Below are 15,217 nucleotides of genomic sequence, written 5' to 3'. Positions count from 1 at the left end.
CAATACAGGGCCACAAACAATGTTTTATTGAAGCGTAGGGTAAACGAGGAATGGCAACATTATAATGGTAACGTTATCAGCAAGCATGATAAATATTGAAAAAGTAAACAGCTTTATTCGATAAATATTGTAGCTTACAGTCACGTACAGCTTAAGGATTCTAACACAAAACGCAAACACATTGCAGTAGGCAACGCGAAATATAAACAGTGATTTGCAAAAATACACGTAACGGCAGCAAAAGAAGACAACATCCATCAAGTAAGTTTAAACAAGAATGCTGCTAAAATATTTGGCGTGGTAAACAGCTACTGTAGTAGCATAAAAAGTAATACATTACTTGATAATAGAAAAAAGATGATCTAAAATTTGCCAGATCTCAAAAACAACATTTTAAGTACGATGAAATGCGTGCAAACTAGGCTTGTATGCATCAAAGCGGTCAAATAGCCATCACCCCTTTTTACAGTAGCAATGTGGTGTTTGTGGATTAGTATAGAGAGAAACTAACTTTGCGGCATGTTGTGTCTATAGAAGTTGGCTGTAATTTGAAGGCGGCTACACCAGTCAGCTTGTGTCTCACTTATGACGAATGTCAAAGAACATTTGCAAAAATACTCAGCATTCAAACAAGTTTTAAATATTGTCCACCCACTCCCTCACTGACGACAGCTGATGACGCAGTTTTAACCGGATACAAGGCAGCGTTACGATTGGTTGATGTGGGCAGTGTTTCGATGATGTCACACTCAACAATTGTAGCGTCATGTGGAGACTGTTTGTAAGCTTTGTTGACGTAAGCCTCATTCCCACGCGTAGAGGTCGAAAGTTCGTTCAGATGTGTGATGTCACAAGTCACACTTTGTGACGTCATAGAAGCACCCGGAATCTCGGCAGGAGACTTCCCGAAGGAGTGCATGGCGGGCGATGAACGCGAAATATCATGAAAATCACCCGCTTTGTCCGATATTTGAAAAGTTCGCGTCTCGTTACGTCGCGATGACGTACTTTCAACGTTCAGCTTTTTCTGTAAGAGCTTTGTGCGACGCAGACGACAGTAGATGGTGATTATGGTGATGAGACTGGCTAGGATGACCACGCTTAATACGATAAACAGAATGAGGGCAGTCATTCCGTCAAAGACACCTGCCCCTACGACTTTCGGTTCTGCAACAACAGAAGTGTTTATGTGATATGAAGTGTTTTTATCTAAGTGGCGCAATGCTCTATCGCAAAAGCTCCTTTTTGATATTATGACCATTACGACAATACTCATGCTGTGATAATAATTAATGGTTGGTGCGTCAAACGGAACGTTCGCTTCAAAAGTAAACAATTTTTATCGGTTGGGCATCTACATCCAAGCAAGTATAGCTTTGCGTGTTTTATTTTGTCCAAACATTGGTAAGACCCTTCACATACCTGCTGTAGTCTGTGGTGTTGTCGGTTGCATGTATTTCGATGGATCCTTCATCATAACGATAGGGCCCGTGCTCAGAATGTGAACGTTGATGTCGTCCTCTAACGAACGTCTTTTTCGTCGATTCGCACAATTCTAGAAGGAATTGGAATTTTTCACAAATACTCATCTACTGTAGCCTAACCCTACGAGCCGTGAGAAGTGAATATGCATGGTATGGAACTTAGCTTGTACTTAATGATAAGTTTGCTTCGTAACAAATAAACATAATATTTCCAGACCAGTTAAACTGAAGCGGCTCAAAATTCCAAAGCATCGACTTTATTTAAAAATTAGGTGTAGTTATTACTTCACATACCGGCTGACAGTCCTCTCCAAAGCAAATCTTAATCTCACAGTGAAGCCAGACTCGCTCATACGAGATGAATTTAAACACGGCTCCTTCCCACTTCACGACCCCTCCCAAACCGTTGCCGTACACTTTGACGGTACCGTCCAAACTCCCCCGTACCGGGCAGTAGTTCTTGATTATGTCGTATTGCTGAGAATGGAGCGGATTGCGTTTGGGGGTTCCCCAGCACCTTTTCACAACCTTGAAGAGAGGACACATGAGCATAATGATTTCTGATAAACAATTAACCATTGAAAATTGAAAAAAATAAAGGTAATACCATAAAATAACATTCAATCACTCATCATCAGAATGACTTTATATATTTTAGCCGTAAAAAAACAGTAAGGTGAAGAATCTATGAAGTTGCACCATAAATGTCGATTCGTCTTGCGTTTCCAGCAGCGAGATGCCAACAAACAAGGATTCGGTCGCGTTTAGAACAGGAGGCGCGTTATACGGTTGAAGATAGGCGTCTGTTTCGAACAACTGCATGATGGCGGAGAATTCGCCGTGACCAGAAATATTAAAGGACAAAATCTGTGTCCTGTTCGCAAAGCAAAGTGATCATAATGTCAGTTACTAGATAAAATCCATATCACATTTCCAACGCATATTTGTGAAGGTTTAAGTAGCTTTTAGCAGCTTTAATTAACGCATGGAGCTACACGAATTGCATAACTTTTAGTTGTACTTACGTTATTTTCGGAAGGAAAGGATATTCGGCGGTGACGTTAAGGTCGAGTGGAAACGTGCACCATACCCTCAAATTTACAAATTTCATCTTGAAGTTTGACATCTTATTACCCAGGATCACCACTTCGGCGCTGTCTGTAAACTCCTTAAGCCAGCCAGTTCGATTTCTTTCGTTGGAAACAGTATTTGTAAAGTTAACGTGGGTTTCGTTCAGCTATAAGGTATAACAAAGCATGTACTGTTGTAGATCAGTAAGCCGATGTATTTTAACTTACAGTATACACAATATGCTTTAAATTAGCAATAGGCTACTTCTTTCTGCTATAGCAATGTGAGCATGCAGTTATCCAAAATGAACACATTGCAGTTGCTGTGCATGATACGAGCTTGCCAACGTGGCTAGCTGTGTACTATTAACAAAAATACATACCTCAATTTGAGTTCCGCATTCAAGTAGATTGGGCGCGAGGGTGTACCTGTAATAGGTGTCGTATTCGATACCAACACAAGCCGGGTTATCAGCTTCGTTTAGATGAAGTGGTCCGTATTCTGTCTCATACTCACCGATCACAGACTTAAAAGTAATCAGAATATTAATCACAATGTTTTAAAGCAAAATCACGTTTGCGTATTTTTCTGTCTACTCGACAAGTCGCAAAATGCAGTGAATACATACTGTAGGACAGACAAAATGTGGTTATTGCACACAATACGATTCTATTTACACAGCTATACATGTAAAACCCACTTTGTCTATGAGTACGGTTATATTGTTGGGTTTGCAGATTGTTGTAAATCCTTCTTTGATCGGAACGATTCTTCCGTCCGTTTGAACGGTGATATCGCTACCCTCGTTGGTGGTAAAACCGTTGTCTGTAAACCAATAAATTCTGTTATTCGCTGACACCATAGTCGTCTGTTACTTTCTTGTTTCGTGTTAGCCAACAACACATACGACATTTAAGCCGGCGTACAACGATTATCAAATGCATGCAAAAAAAATTGCGATTGCTCAAACTTGTGCAAATACAAACCTGGACTGAACGTCGTAATTGTAACTGTGTTACCAATCGCACTCGGCGTTGTCCTGCTTGCCACGTTTGATGATGTAGGAGCTACAGTTGTGACATTGCTGTTTTCAAATCCAGTTGTTGTGTTGGGCGTTACGGTTGTAGTGGGAACTCGGGTGGGATCAGTAAAGTTACGAAAATTGTTTGTGACACTCGTGGTAACTTTTAAATTTCGCTCAGTATCTGTCGGAGGTTTTTGTGTTGATCCAGTTGTTGTCTGAACTAGTTCAATGGATGACGTTGTGGTGTTTTTTAGTTCTAAATTTGCCCCTCTCCTAACTGGTTCCGTGGCGTTCTTGGTTGGGGAGATCAGGGTAGGACCTTTCACCGTGGCCTCTGTGCTGGTTGTGCCGTTTAAAACCGTAGTCGCTTCTGGAACATATCCTACCGCTGTTGGAAGATCTTGTTGAGCCAGAGCGGCCGTTGACGCCCAAGCAAACCTCTCTCTTTGATGTGTCGTTTCTTCTTTATTTGATTCGTTTGAACTTGCAGTGGTCTCTACAGTGGTACCTGTCGACGTATTTGTGATAAGACCGGCAGTAGTAAACTCAAATGATTCCGTCAAAGAGGGAGTGGTGTGTGCAGGGTGCTCTGTCCTGCTAGGTCTTCCTATTATTGTGCTTGCGCTGAACGAGGTTGTAGCGTCGCCTTTAGATGGATTTTGGTCAGGCGTTGTCATCTTATATTCTTTGCTTGGTGGCTGATTAGTTGTGACGTGATTTGACAGAGTGCTGGAGGTTGTTGCATCAAAAGGGAAGAATCCTTCATAAAATGGCAACTCTTCGGTTTGGTCGTCTGTAACTGGTGCGCCGGTTGCATTGACAACGATTGCACCTGTCGTAGGTTTACTGAAGTCAACCATTTCAGTTGTATCGTGGGGCGTTTGATTTTGTTGAGAAAGTGTAAAGGATCCTTCAAACAAAGGCCTGCCATCGGTATGATTTAAATTCACAGGGGCACTAACAGTATTGAACTCAGTTGGACGTGATGTGATGACGTCACTTGAATTAAAATCTGATAAGTTGCGTGTCACAGCGGTAGAGTTTTGTTGAGGCGTCGTGGAAGGCGAATAAAATCCTTCAAAATATGGCTGGCTTTGACTTTGGGAGTATAATGAACTTCTAGTGGCGTTAGATGCTGCGATTTTGTTTGAGGATCCAGGGTTAAAGTCTTCAGAGTATGAATGGGATTGTGTTTCTTCCTTAAAACCTCCGGCAGGGTTTGGTGTCATTGTTGAACGTGGAGTCACAAACCCTTCTGCAAACGGCCATGCTGGTACTTCTTCTGAGCTGTTAGTTGTGGCATTCGACCTGTCTGGATTAGGTGTTACATAAGAATCAAAATATGGGCGCGATCGAATGGAACTTGATGTACTTATACTAGGAACTGTTCCAAGGGTAACTTTATCAACTGACGTGGGAGCGGAGTGACCAGGAGATACCAACTTTTCAAACGATGTTGTGGGTTCTTCTTCTACGACGGTATTTTTCGATAATCCAGTAGTTTTGTAAACCAAAAGAACCTGTGTCTGCGTGACAACATCTTCTCGATGTTTGGGACCCAACCTGTCAGTTGTACCGGCATAATTTGTACTTGAGTGTGATATGGGAACAGATTGTTTTGTTGGTGACAATGTGTTGGAAGTTTCTGTTGGTGAAGTAGCGGCTTTCGTTCCAGGAAGACCAGGCTGGCTTTCCGAAATAGTTTCTGCTGACGTGGTTTCTACGTCATTGGCTTCAGTACTCACGTTTCCAAGTGTGTCTGTAATAGCACTTGCTGGCGATAACGTTTGTGAGGTGGACGCGTTTGTGACTGCTGGAGTTGAAGTATTGGACGCAAAAGTTGAGATACTAGTAGGTTTCTGCGTGGAAGATGTTGAATTACTGAAATAAGAAGTAGAACTTTCTTCAAGTCTATCTTTCACGTCTTTTGTTGCGAATTCAATGTAATGAGGAGAAGCTTGTGTAGTTGTGGAGTCATTTGGACCAGGATAACTTTCTGAGATTTCCTGGTTAGTTGAAGGAGAACTTCTTCCGGGTACAAATTCAATGTAATAAGGTGGCAGCGAAGACGATGTCGTAGCGGTGCCAGTTGGACTTACTGTGGATGACACTCTCACAGGGTTACTTGTAACTTTGTTAGTGATAAACTCAATGAAAAAGGGATTCGTACGTGTAGTTGTACTCTTACCGGGTTTGGTGCTGTGAGAAGCGGTAAGGGTGCTTTTCTTTGTTAGAAAATCAATAAAAAACTGAGTAGATTTGGTTGTCGAAGACGTAGGAGCTTTTGCTGCCGTAGAAGCCGTTGTTAGACCTTTGCCACTCTCCATAGCAACAACACTAGACGCACTTGTGGTACTTGGAGTTTTGCTGGGGGTCGTAACGTACAGTTTTGCCTCCGTAGATGTTGTGGGTATTTCACTTCTGTTCGAATCTGTCGTAAATTTCTCGAGCGTTGTCATTGGAAGGGTGGATGATGTCGGTTCTGCTTGACTGCTTTTGTCATCTGCTTTGTGTGATGGTGTTGTTGCAGTAGTTGAAAATGACGCTTCAGATTTGGTTTGCTCAATCTCAGATTTATTGCCGGCCACAACATGTTCGGAAAACGACCCAGAGTTCCCATCATGCTTTGAAGTTGTCGGCCTTCTGAAAGGAATCATATATGGCGTAACTGAATCCGGGTCGCCTGTTTCCTGAGGATCGGTTTCTTTGTGTTCAATGTAAATTAGTTCAAAGGTTGTGTTCCGGAAAGTGGTAGGCGTTGGAGTGGGGAACTTCTCCTCATCTCCACGCTGGCGAGGGGAGTTGAAAGTGGAGGTGCTGCTATGTGTCGAAGTTGACGTTGGGACGCCACTAGGCACAGAAGCGACAGTGGGGGTTGTGACGAAATTAGGGACGCCTATAGCGGGGGTTGCACCCTTTCCGGGTGTGATTGTTCTGGAAGTCGTTCTAAAATTTGTTGGTGACGCGGTAGGCAGGACAGTTGTCCTTGGCGTTTTATGACCAATCTTTGTCATGAGCGAACCGATTTCACTTGTCGTTGCATGTGGAGCGACTTCGTTAATTTTACTGCTGCCAGTCGGCACAGAACTGAGCCCAGTAGTCACCCTGCCCTCGTAATAAATTGTCGTAGGAAAGGGCTCTATGTTAACTGCTACATTCGGTATGGAGTAGTGTGCCGGTAAGGTGTTTGCTGCCAACATGCGTTCAGTGGTTGACGGTTTTCTGGTCGTTGTCGTTGTTCCGGCCTCAAATGGATCTGCATTACGTCACAAGCAAACAACAGATCAAGCAAAGGGTTACAACGTCGCGCAAGCAATATTTTAGGAGAGCTACAGGCAGCATGTAACAACAGTAAGCCATGATGGCGATTACATTAACGCCTACACGACACATAAGGCATAGATACGTGCGATATGCAAGGCATCAGGAATGCTTAACGACTGATTTACAGCTAAAACATTCCTTAAAAAGTATAAATAGACAGTATAATCGTCGCTTACCAGTCTTTAGTTTTAAGTCGGCAGGATTCTGTAAAAAGTAATGCACAAGCGTTAAATCATGCCCAATTACAAGCTGTATTTTCGTCTTTATTTTTTATGGTTCTTAAGAGAACGTGAAAATAGAAGAACTTTGCTAATAAGCTGTAAAACACTTACACGCTCTGACGGTGGGGCTGCTGAAATGTGGAAGAACGGGTTTTGGGCTGCTGATTTTTCCGTTATAGGAGCTGCCGAAGAGTGAATAAAAAGTTTGTTTACATTATTTTCAATACACTGTATATTGATTTTAAACAAATCTAATGTCACTTAAACAGTGCTTAGCTCTGGTGGTAGAATATAATGAGAGTTTTTCTGCAATCACCTGTTGGTTCTCTTGTTGCTTCTGTAGCAATACGTGGCAGGGCTGTGAAATAACAAATTCAGTTTTATTGTGATTCAGAATATTGTAAATATTTCAAATTTAAATAATAGAATATGTTGACATATACTGTAATAGGAATTGCGACGAAACTTTGACCACAACTGTACCACAAACGTTTTATGTGTCATTCGGCTTCAGAGGTAGGCTACAATGGTCGGCAGGTGTAGGCTTTGTTTTAGAGAATCAAAGAAATACCAACCGGTTCTGGTCTTGTCCAGTAATGGCTGACTGTAGATGCCGTTGCTGACAGCATAAACGATCAAAGAGTATTCAGTGTCGGCTTCCAGCCGTGTTAACTTGACAGCAGGATCATACACCCGGTGACGTAATCTATCGTGATCGAGAAGGGATGGGTAGTAGACGACCTATTCCATTAATAGCGACAAAACATTTAAATTTGTTACGATATTCTGTTTCGGTTTATGAAATGGGGTAGTTTGAATTTTCTACGCGGTATAAGACAGTATCAATACCACGCTTAACATCGATTATTCATGAACTTCAATTCCAACTATTTATGATATTGCTCAATTTTCTTACAAACGGCGCCCACCGCATGTTACTTAATGACGCACCAAATTAAAATTCGTACAAGGGCGGTCAAGCACCTTAATTCGGCTTTAGCGTGGGTCAACAAAAATAAATTTAAATTATCCACTTTGTCCGCATAACTTTCGTATAAAATTACTGATAATGGATTTAATAGACGGCCAAATGACCGGGAAAGATACAACTGTGAAAAATATGAAAATGATTTTATAATGTACAGGACAAAGACCGCTTGATGGCAGCAGTTAACTTAACTTAACGTTAACTCAAAGACGAGATTGCACAAAATTGCATCTCGTTAAAATTAAAAAATTCTTGAAAAAATCAACGTCATTTGCTCATAAAAAACGTTTCGATGTCTGTAGTTGGTGACATTCTGGTCTCATTTCATAAACTGTGTAAATATTTACAGAATTTAGACGGTAATCCACGATAATAGGGTTGACATAATCACCACATAGTAATTAGCGGTCATTGTGTAATTACATCGAATTCTAAATAGGCAAGTTATGTTATGAAACCAATTAAATTGTGACGTATTAGTGCAGTATTATATGACGTATGTTAGCACTCGAAGGGCGTTGGCAAGCGTCGCGCACGTAGTAATCTATGGGCTAGGTTATTTGTCAAATACGTTCTTTATTTATTATAATCTGTTACGACTTTGGTATACAGAATACAGTTTCCTCCGATCAAGTATGAAGTATATAATTCCGTAACTATATAATAAGTTTGTTATCAGGCATACAATCAATTATAAATTATCAATATTCCAAATATCGGAAAAAATTAAAACTTGATGTTTTTACCAAAACAACATCAATTACTATGACGTCATCGACTGTACAAGTTGTAGCACTTCACTCTGCTGATAATTGTAACTTTGATTTTTACCTCATAATAATTGAATCTTCCTACTGGCCGTTTCCACTGCAATAACACGGAAGTTGTTTTTAAGTCAGAAGTAACAACCGGTCCACCCGGTTTGGATGGGGGTGTTTTAAATTCACCCCGCCGAGATTCAAAGCTCAAAATTCCGTGGGAAATGCTGTAAATGTCGACGTTGTATTTTGTTCCTGAAATTAGTTGTTAGATGAAATAGGGCAGCGGGGGAAAAGGAAATTTTAATGTTTTTTCATTATTTTAATATAATTTTTTATATAACTTCAATGTTTTTTTACTGTTTTCAACATTTTCATTTTATACCTGGCACAAGATCTTGGATTACTCTTCGTTTTTTTGTCAAATCATCTGGTTCAATAACGGTCCCTTCAATTGGATCAAGCTCCAGCACAAACCCGTCCAGAATACCCCTGTAGGGCTCGTCCCATGAAAGCGTCACTTCGGTGGGTTGAACGCTTTCTTTTTTTAGGACACCCGGGATTTCGGGGGCTACAAAGAAGCAAAAATAACCTAATTTTCATACGTACATTGCCTTAGCTTTATGGACATGTAACTCTCGAAAGACCCTACAAGTAGGCTAATTGAGAACCCATAAGAAAAAGGGAAAACTGTATATATTGTTTTATACTTGTTTTCCTTAATCCCACACGCAAACACTACTTTTCTTTAACAGTCATACACTGTGTTCTTTGTTCGCGATATCAAACAAAAAAGAAAGTAAAATTTTGAAAGAAATATACAGCCTCGGTAAGAAATTGACTGAAAAATACTTGACATATCTTTAAGGCAACTCACGCATTCGTTCCCCCACGGTAGCAGGGTCACTCTTTCTTCCATTGCTCGTTGTTCGAACCGTGAAGTCGTAATACAATCCCGGCGTAAGATCCCAGATAATTCTTCGCTTCTGCCGAGGGTCGTCTATTCGAGCTCCGGCTGCAAATTAAATAGATCTACCTTGTTGGAAGTTGTATTTTAGGGGCCTCACGTTACACCCGGTTTTGACTTTTTCGAGATGGTTTAGTGATAGCGCAGCTATGTATTTAAAGGCTCCGTAGTAACGCTTGTAAAAATACACCACTCGTGTTAAACTCGTTAGTGTACAAAATTGACGTTACAACATGAAAAATATGCATTTGTTAGAAGCTGGGTTATCATTACGCCGATACTCCAATGTGCTACATAGGCTATGCTGTGATTTAACTGACGATTTTATCAAACATAGACGTTTACAAAACGTTTTACGACGAACTTATATCGGTTTATTTTGACAAGAAAATTAAGGTTCAGCAATAACTCAACGCACGCGCACGCAATTCTAAAGCACTCAAGTGTGCAATTTAAAAAAAATTTGTTTCATATTTGTTAGCGTGTTTATTGTTATATAACTGTCTTACAAATCAATTCATTGTTCCCTTAATTCGGATATTTAACATGCAACAAAACAGTTGGACAAATTTTCTTCTACAAAGTCTACTGTGTTAGGTTTTTCCCGTATAAACCGAATCTCGCAATACAAACCTTTCAGTAAAATAGGCAATTTTACTTTTCCGTGTGGCGGGTTCACCACCACGTCAAATCCATCATGATAGCCTGTATCCGGCCCCTCCCAAAGCACAACTGATCCATAGACCGGGAACTTCATCGTCTTGTTCCCCTCTACCGCGTACTCGTTCAAAATTGGGTTCACAAACTTGGAAATACGGACGTTGAAAGGCGGCATTGGCACTATAAACATCATATAAAATAAGTTATTTCTATTGTGAAAAAAATCGATCAATGACACGACAATAGAAACGACAAAGTAGAATTACTGTATATGTAATACAAATATTCAGAACGCTTGTTGCTTTATGACATATGAAACAAATGCTTTGTTTTTTTATCACACAACAGACCTGTGGTGACGGTAGCGAAAGCAGGCTGGCTGTATGAACCGCCGTGACCTTGAGCGACGACCGAAATTGTGTAGTTCTTGCCCGGTACCAGATCCACCCAGGTCGTGTAGGATTGGTTGATGTGCTGCGCCAAAAACAAATTGTTCTTTTAACAAACCAGAAAGTCAATAAAAGTTTTATTGCAAGGAGGTAAATTTTGGTGTCGACAAAATTTGGACTAGAACATAGGAATTTGAAAATCAGTTTACAGAAAACAACTGTAAATGGCAAAAAGTTAATATGATGCGAAGAATAAGACAGAAATAACATCGTGGTATTTAAGGATAAATTTCACAGCGCGTAGATGTAAACAGCAGAAAGCGTAATAAAGCCAACACATATACTTGCCATGCTAACACATGAAGTTCGACGCTTTTACTTAATACAAAACAACATATCAAACAGCATCGTAATTTGAGTAAAACCTCATGCATCAAGCCAAAGATAACATCAATGCATGGCAGTACCAAATGTAGCCTCACTCACTTACTGCCAACAAACATTGCTTCAAACCCTTCACCGTCTAATTGCAAATTAACGAAACAAGATATTTGCTTCGAATGAAAGTTGGAATTAATATCAAAAATCGTTGTCAAAATATGAGATCCATAAATTAACGACCTTTAAAGAATTAATCTATAGTTTGTTTTGCTTTAAACCTTTCAAATCTTTATTTTATGTTTCTCAAATTTTTCAGTATTTTTCTTTTCTAGAAAAGTAATTTGGTTTCTGTCAGTCATCGAAGACCAATAACACTTTCAAAAGTTTCAATTTATCAAATTTTTAGCCTACCGTCGTTAGCAACGACGTAACAATGTAGCCTGAGTGTCGGAGGTCAAGTCGAAAAGAAGCCTAATTTTCTCACCTTTGTCTGCTTTGTGGATTCCCCATCATCCAGAGGCGTGATGGTGGCGTAAAACTCTTTTGCGTCCCCATCCACTGTCCTCCACCTCACCGAGAGGCTGTGAGTGGACACCTCCACTGGAGTGACGTCAACAGGCGCGTCTATGACGTCAAAAATACACATATAATAATTAAAAGCTTTGTAAACATTCCACTGTAATATTTTATGGTTTAATCTTTCGTTGTTTCACTAATTGCTACTAGAAAAGTACCAAATACATTTTCGAAAACATTCCATGCTTACACAATGCCAAGCTTGCCCGTAGTAATGACGTAATCGAAAGTAAAATCAATAGCAGTTTCATTTTTCGAAATTAAACGGAGCCCTGAAACTAAATAAAATAAAGCATTAAAACTTTATTAAATATTGTTATTAAACTAAACGTCAACTGCAAGCTGAAAGTAAAATGAAACGATCCGAAGCCCAAAACTGGTATCTATCATTCTACACTGCTGAAATTGTTAGTGCATCACTGCATAATAGCTGCATATGTCGTAATAGTATTTGGCATTGCGTTGGTGTTAGTATAAATATGTTGATACCATCTACATTTTATATGCGAACAAGCCTTTGCCAACATCACTTTTTACCATTCTAAAACTTCATTTATTCATCTTTGCATACCACGTCCTTTTAAAGCCAGCAGAGTGAGTTTATTAAGAGAAAGAGTTATACAGTAAATGACATTTCTCCCGTCCATACAAACGTCAGCTTTCATTTATTGTCAATGAGAGTAGGTCAAGGGGCCTTGAAAACTTCTTCGAAGCATTCTTGCAAGAAACCTCATAAAAGCTGCCGTCCGACTTTTTAATAATTACGCTGCTTTTTGAACCTGGTCTGTGCCGTAGTGGCGAACGCTAAGTTGTTTGAGTGTCCGGCTGCCGGTGGCAAAGATAATAAATTTTGCTGCGGTTTGCCTCGTTTTGAACACTAATGACGTTGAAAACTTGATAAGTATCTTCAACAAATTCTTAACCGCATTTTGTTGAAAAATTGTAATTATTGCGAGCATTGCTTTCGCAAAAACTAGAATTCAGATCGCGGCCCATCACCCCAACGGAATCCTACAATAAGACTTCGACCGAATTTTGTAAAATTTACAGTCGTTCCCAGCTATCTGCATACTTGGCGACGCCGTTCTCTGACGTCATTTATTAGTTGCGATTGCACTCTAAACCAAATTTAAACGTTCACATAGTGACGTAACAATAGGGTCTTCTGTGCGAACAATGCATGTACGCAAAGGACGCATGATTAGGACAACAGCGTACCAAATTTAAACGTTCACATAGTGACGTAACAATAGGGTCTTCTGTGCGAACAATGCATGTACGCAAAGGACGCATGATTAGGACAACAGCGTAGATTGATATATTGCTGTTATTGATTAAAAATAGGGCAGCTGGTTACAGGGCCTTCCCATATTTGTCTGTTTAGAATCTTAGATGGGTTAAAATCAACAGCTGTTCTCAAAATATTGTTATAATTGATCCACTAACGTTATTTTTAAATAATTGAACCGCACAAAACAAAAACCTTTTAAATGTTATCACCTGTTCAAAATTGATGGACCGATGCAAAAACGTCTCCGTGAAATTTACCATGTTACAATTAAGGCTGCACACAAGCGTAATCATGACTTTTTTATTTTTAACACATCATGAGACGTCGAAAGCATAGATGGCAAAACAATACAGTTTTGAATGCAAATAGCTCTTTCTTTGTGCAACTGCTACCGTGCTTTGTATAACGAGACCCTGCGTCAAATATAAGTCCAATCCGAAAGGTCGTAGAAAGGTGACTTGCATCGCCCTAACGTTTTGCTGTGGATATGGCGTCTTCAGCCGTATATTTTCACTTTGAAGTTACTGTGTAATTATCAAATTATTTTTACTGTTTTTGTATACATTTCCAATATACCTTGCTGTTTTCTTACCAAAAAAAACAACAACCAAAAAACCTGGTGGGTCAACTAAAATACTAAATGAACGTAATAAAAAGCTTATACGCATAGAATGAGCCTTAGTTAGCTTTGGTGCGTCAAAAACGTAAGAGCCCGTCGTACTCTATGGTAAACAATGGCATGGATTTTGTTCAATATTTCAGTTGCAGTTTAAATTTTTGGTATAAAAATCTTATAAAGTGTACTTAATTGTATATTTAATCCCGTGTGATTTTGAATGTTTTTTTTTAACATAATCAGCATATTTGACTAATATTTCCAGTCACTCATAATCATAAATCTATAACGTGTATTGTGTAATCTGTAACGTCATCGGACAAAAATATTTCGGCCGTAAAATCGATTATCGACAATTAAAAGTTAAAACATCAAACATTGCCGTTCCTGCTTAAACGTGTTCGCAAAAGCGACATCTTATTCTTAACACGATGAGTTTTGAAGATAACTTTCCTCTCATCTTCAAATATCCTGTCGAGCGATTTAAATCAAACGCGTTTCTTGAGTCACAATTACTTATCTTGAAATACGGTCTTTCTTACAAAGCTTAAGTTGACAATGTTCTGAAACACTTTGACATTAACATTTTGCTAATAGATTTCAATCAAACCTTTACAAGGAACTTAAATTTAGAGGCCGGCATGCGTCCATGTTTTTGACAATTGTTTAGCCGAAAATGTCGTTGAGATGTTGAGTATATACGGAAATGAGAAATCGATCTACTCAAAAACAGTTTTACGACAAGACTTCGTTGAACTATGTCTAAGCGCAATCATTGAAATGGTTTCAATGTGATTAATCATGCGTGACTAAAACAACAATAAAATAAGTTTTGGTCGACGTGCACTTTAGAAAGCTGCATAATAACAGATTGAGAATGGTTAACACAAAAGTATAATGCTTTATAACTTGCTTAAACTTAAATCCGTATACATAATTGATGAACCAAGTCATGCATGTAATTACGTCACTCAATAATCGTTCAGAAGCTTCTGCGTATTAACTTGTACAGTTACCAACCATTCTTTTTAGTTTTCGTTATAACTACCTTGTAGTTTATTGTGTTCAAAAATCTTTCGAAAAATACAATTACGCCTAAAACGCACAACAAATCGGTGACCTTTCATCTTATAAAACGTCTATCAAAATAGTGTTTTGGTTTCAATTGGGTTACGTTGCGTTGTTGTACTTGTCACAAAATATTATTATCTTCAAAGTTTTAAGCTCTAATTAGCCTGCAAAATTATTATGAGCAGTGGGTATTGGATACCCGGCATTTCAAGAAAGTGTTCTTACCTTGAATAATGAAGACTCTTTGATTTGTTCGTCTATAAGTAAATTCCCATCCACATTTGAACGTATTAAAAAATCACTGAATCTATTAATGCAGCCTATCACTTAACTTTCTAATTTCGAACCCTGGGGTTCTATTTTCGAGCCCTGATCAACGCCGATCTTCTCGAGAAT

The 15,217-nt window shown here is 39.3% G+C and overlaps 1 protein-coding gene across 1 annotated transcript; it reads right to left on the bottom strand.

The window, feature by feature from the left end:
- Nucleotides 1–3: 3 nt before the first annotated feature.
- Nucleotides 4–15,217, bottom strand: LOC143459966 (uncharacterized). Its single transcript, XM_076957292.1, has 20 exons — nt 15,047–15,217; nt 12,034–12,121; nt 11,752–11,891; nt 10,848–10,971; nt 10,471–10,677; nt 9,748–9,885; nt 9,256–9,441; nt 8,944–9,125; nt 7,700–7,865; nt 7,441–7,482; nt 7,236–7,306; nt 7,080–7,107; nt 3,542–6,835; nt 3,256–3,380; nt 2,938–3,081; nt 2,510–2,721; nt 2,184–2,358; nt 1,779–2,012; nt 1,423–1,555; nt 4–1,167 (listed from the first exon to the last, which is right to left on the bottom strand). Exons 2-20 carry the CDS (start codon nt 12,092–12,094, stop codon nt 626–628), a joined length of 6,204 nt encoding a protein of 2,067 aa, XP_076813407.1. The 5' UTR covers nt 12,095–12,121; nt 15,047–15,217; the 3' UTR covers nt 4–625.

The sequence above is a fragment of the Clavelina lepadiformis genome, chromosome 5 (genome assembly GCF_947623445.1).
Source record: "Clavelina lepadiformis chromosome 5, kaClaLepa1.1, whole genome shotgun sequence".
Classification (NCBI taxonomy): domain Eukaryota; kingdom Metazoa; phylum Chordata; class Ascidiacea; order Aplousobranchia; family Clavelinidae; genus Clavelina; species Clavelina lepadiformis.
The sequence above is the reverse complement of the archived record's forward strand: the minus strand, read 5'-3'. Positions and strand labels throughout refer to the sequence as shown.

Bases quoted from the DNA above. Each gene is read 5' to 3' on its own strand.
- LOC143459966 (XM_076957292.1), bottom strand. From the start codon at position 12,094: ATGAAACTGCTATTGATTTTACTTTCGATTACGTCATTACTACGGGCA. The intron at 7,866-8,943 runs GTAAAAATCAAA...TTAATGGAATAG, and splicing joins GAAGATTCAATTATTATGAG to GTCGTCTACTACCCATCCCT. The intron at 6,836-7,079 runs GTAAGCGACGAT...GACGTAATGCAG, and splicing joins CGACTTAAAACTAAAGACTG to ATCCATTTGAGGCCGGAACA.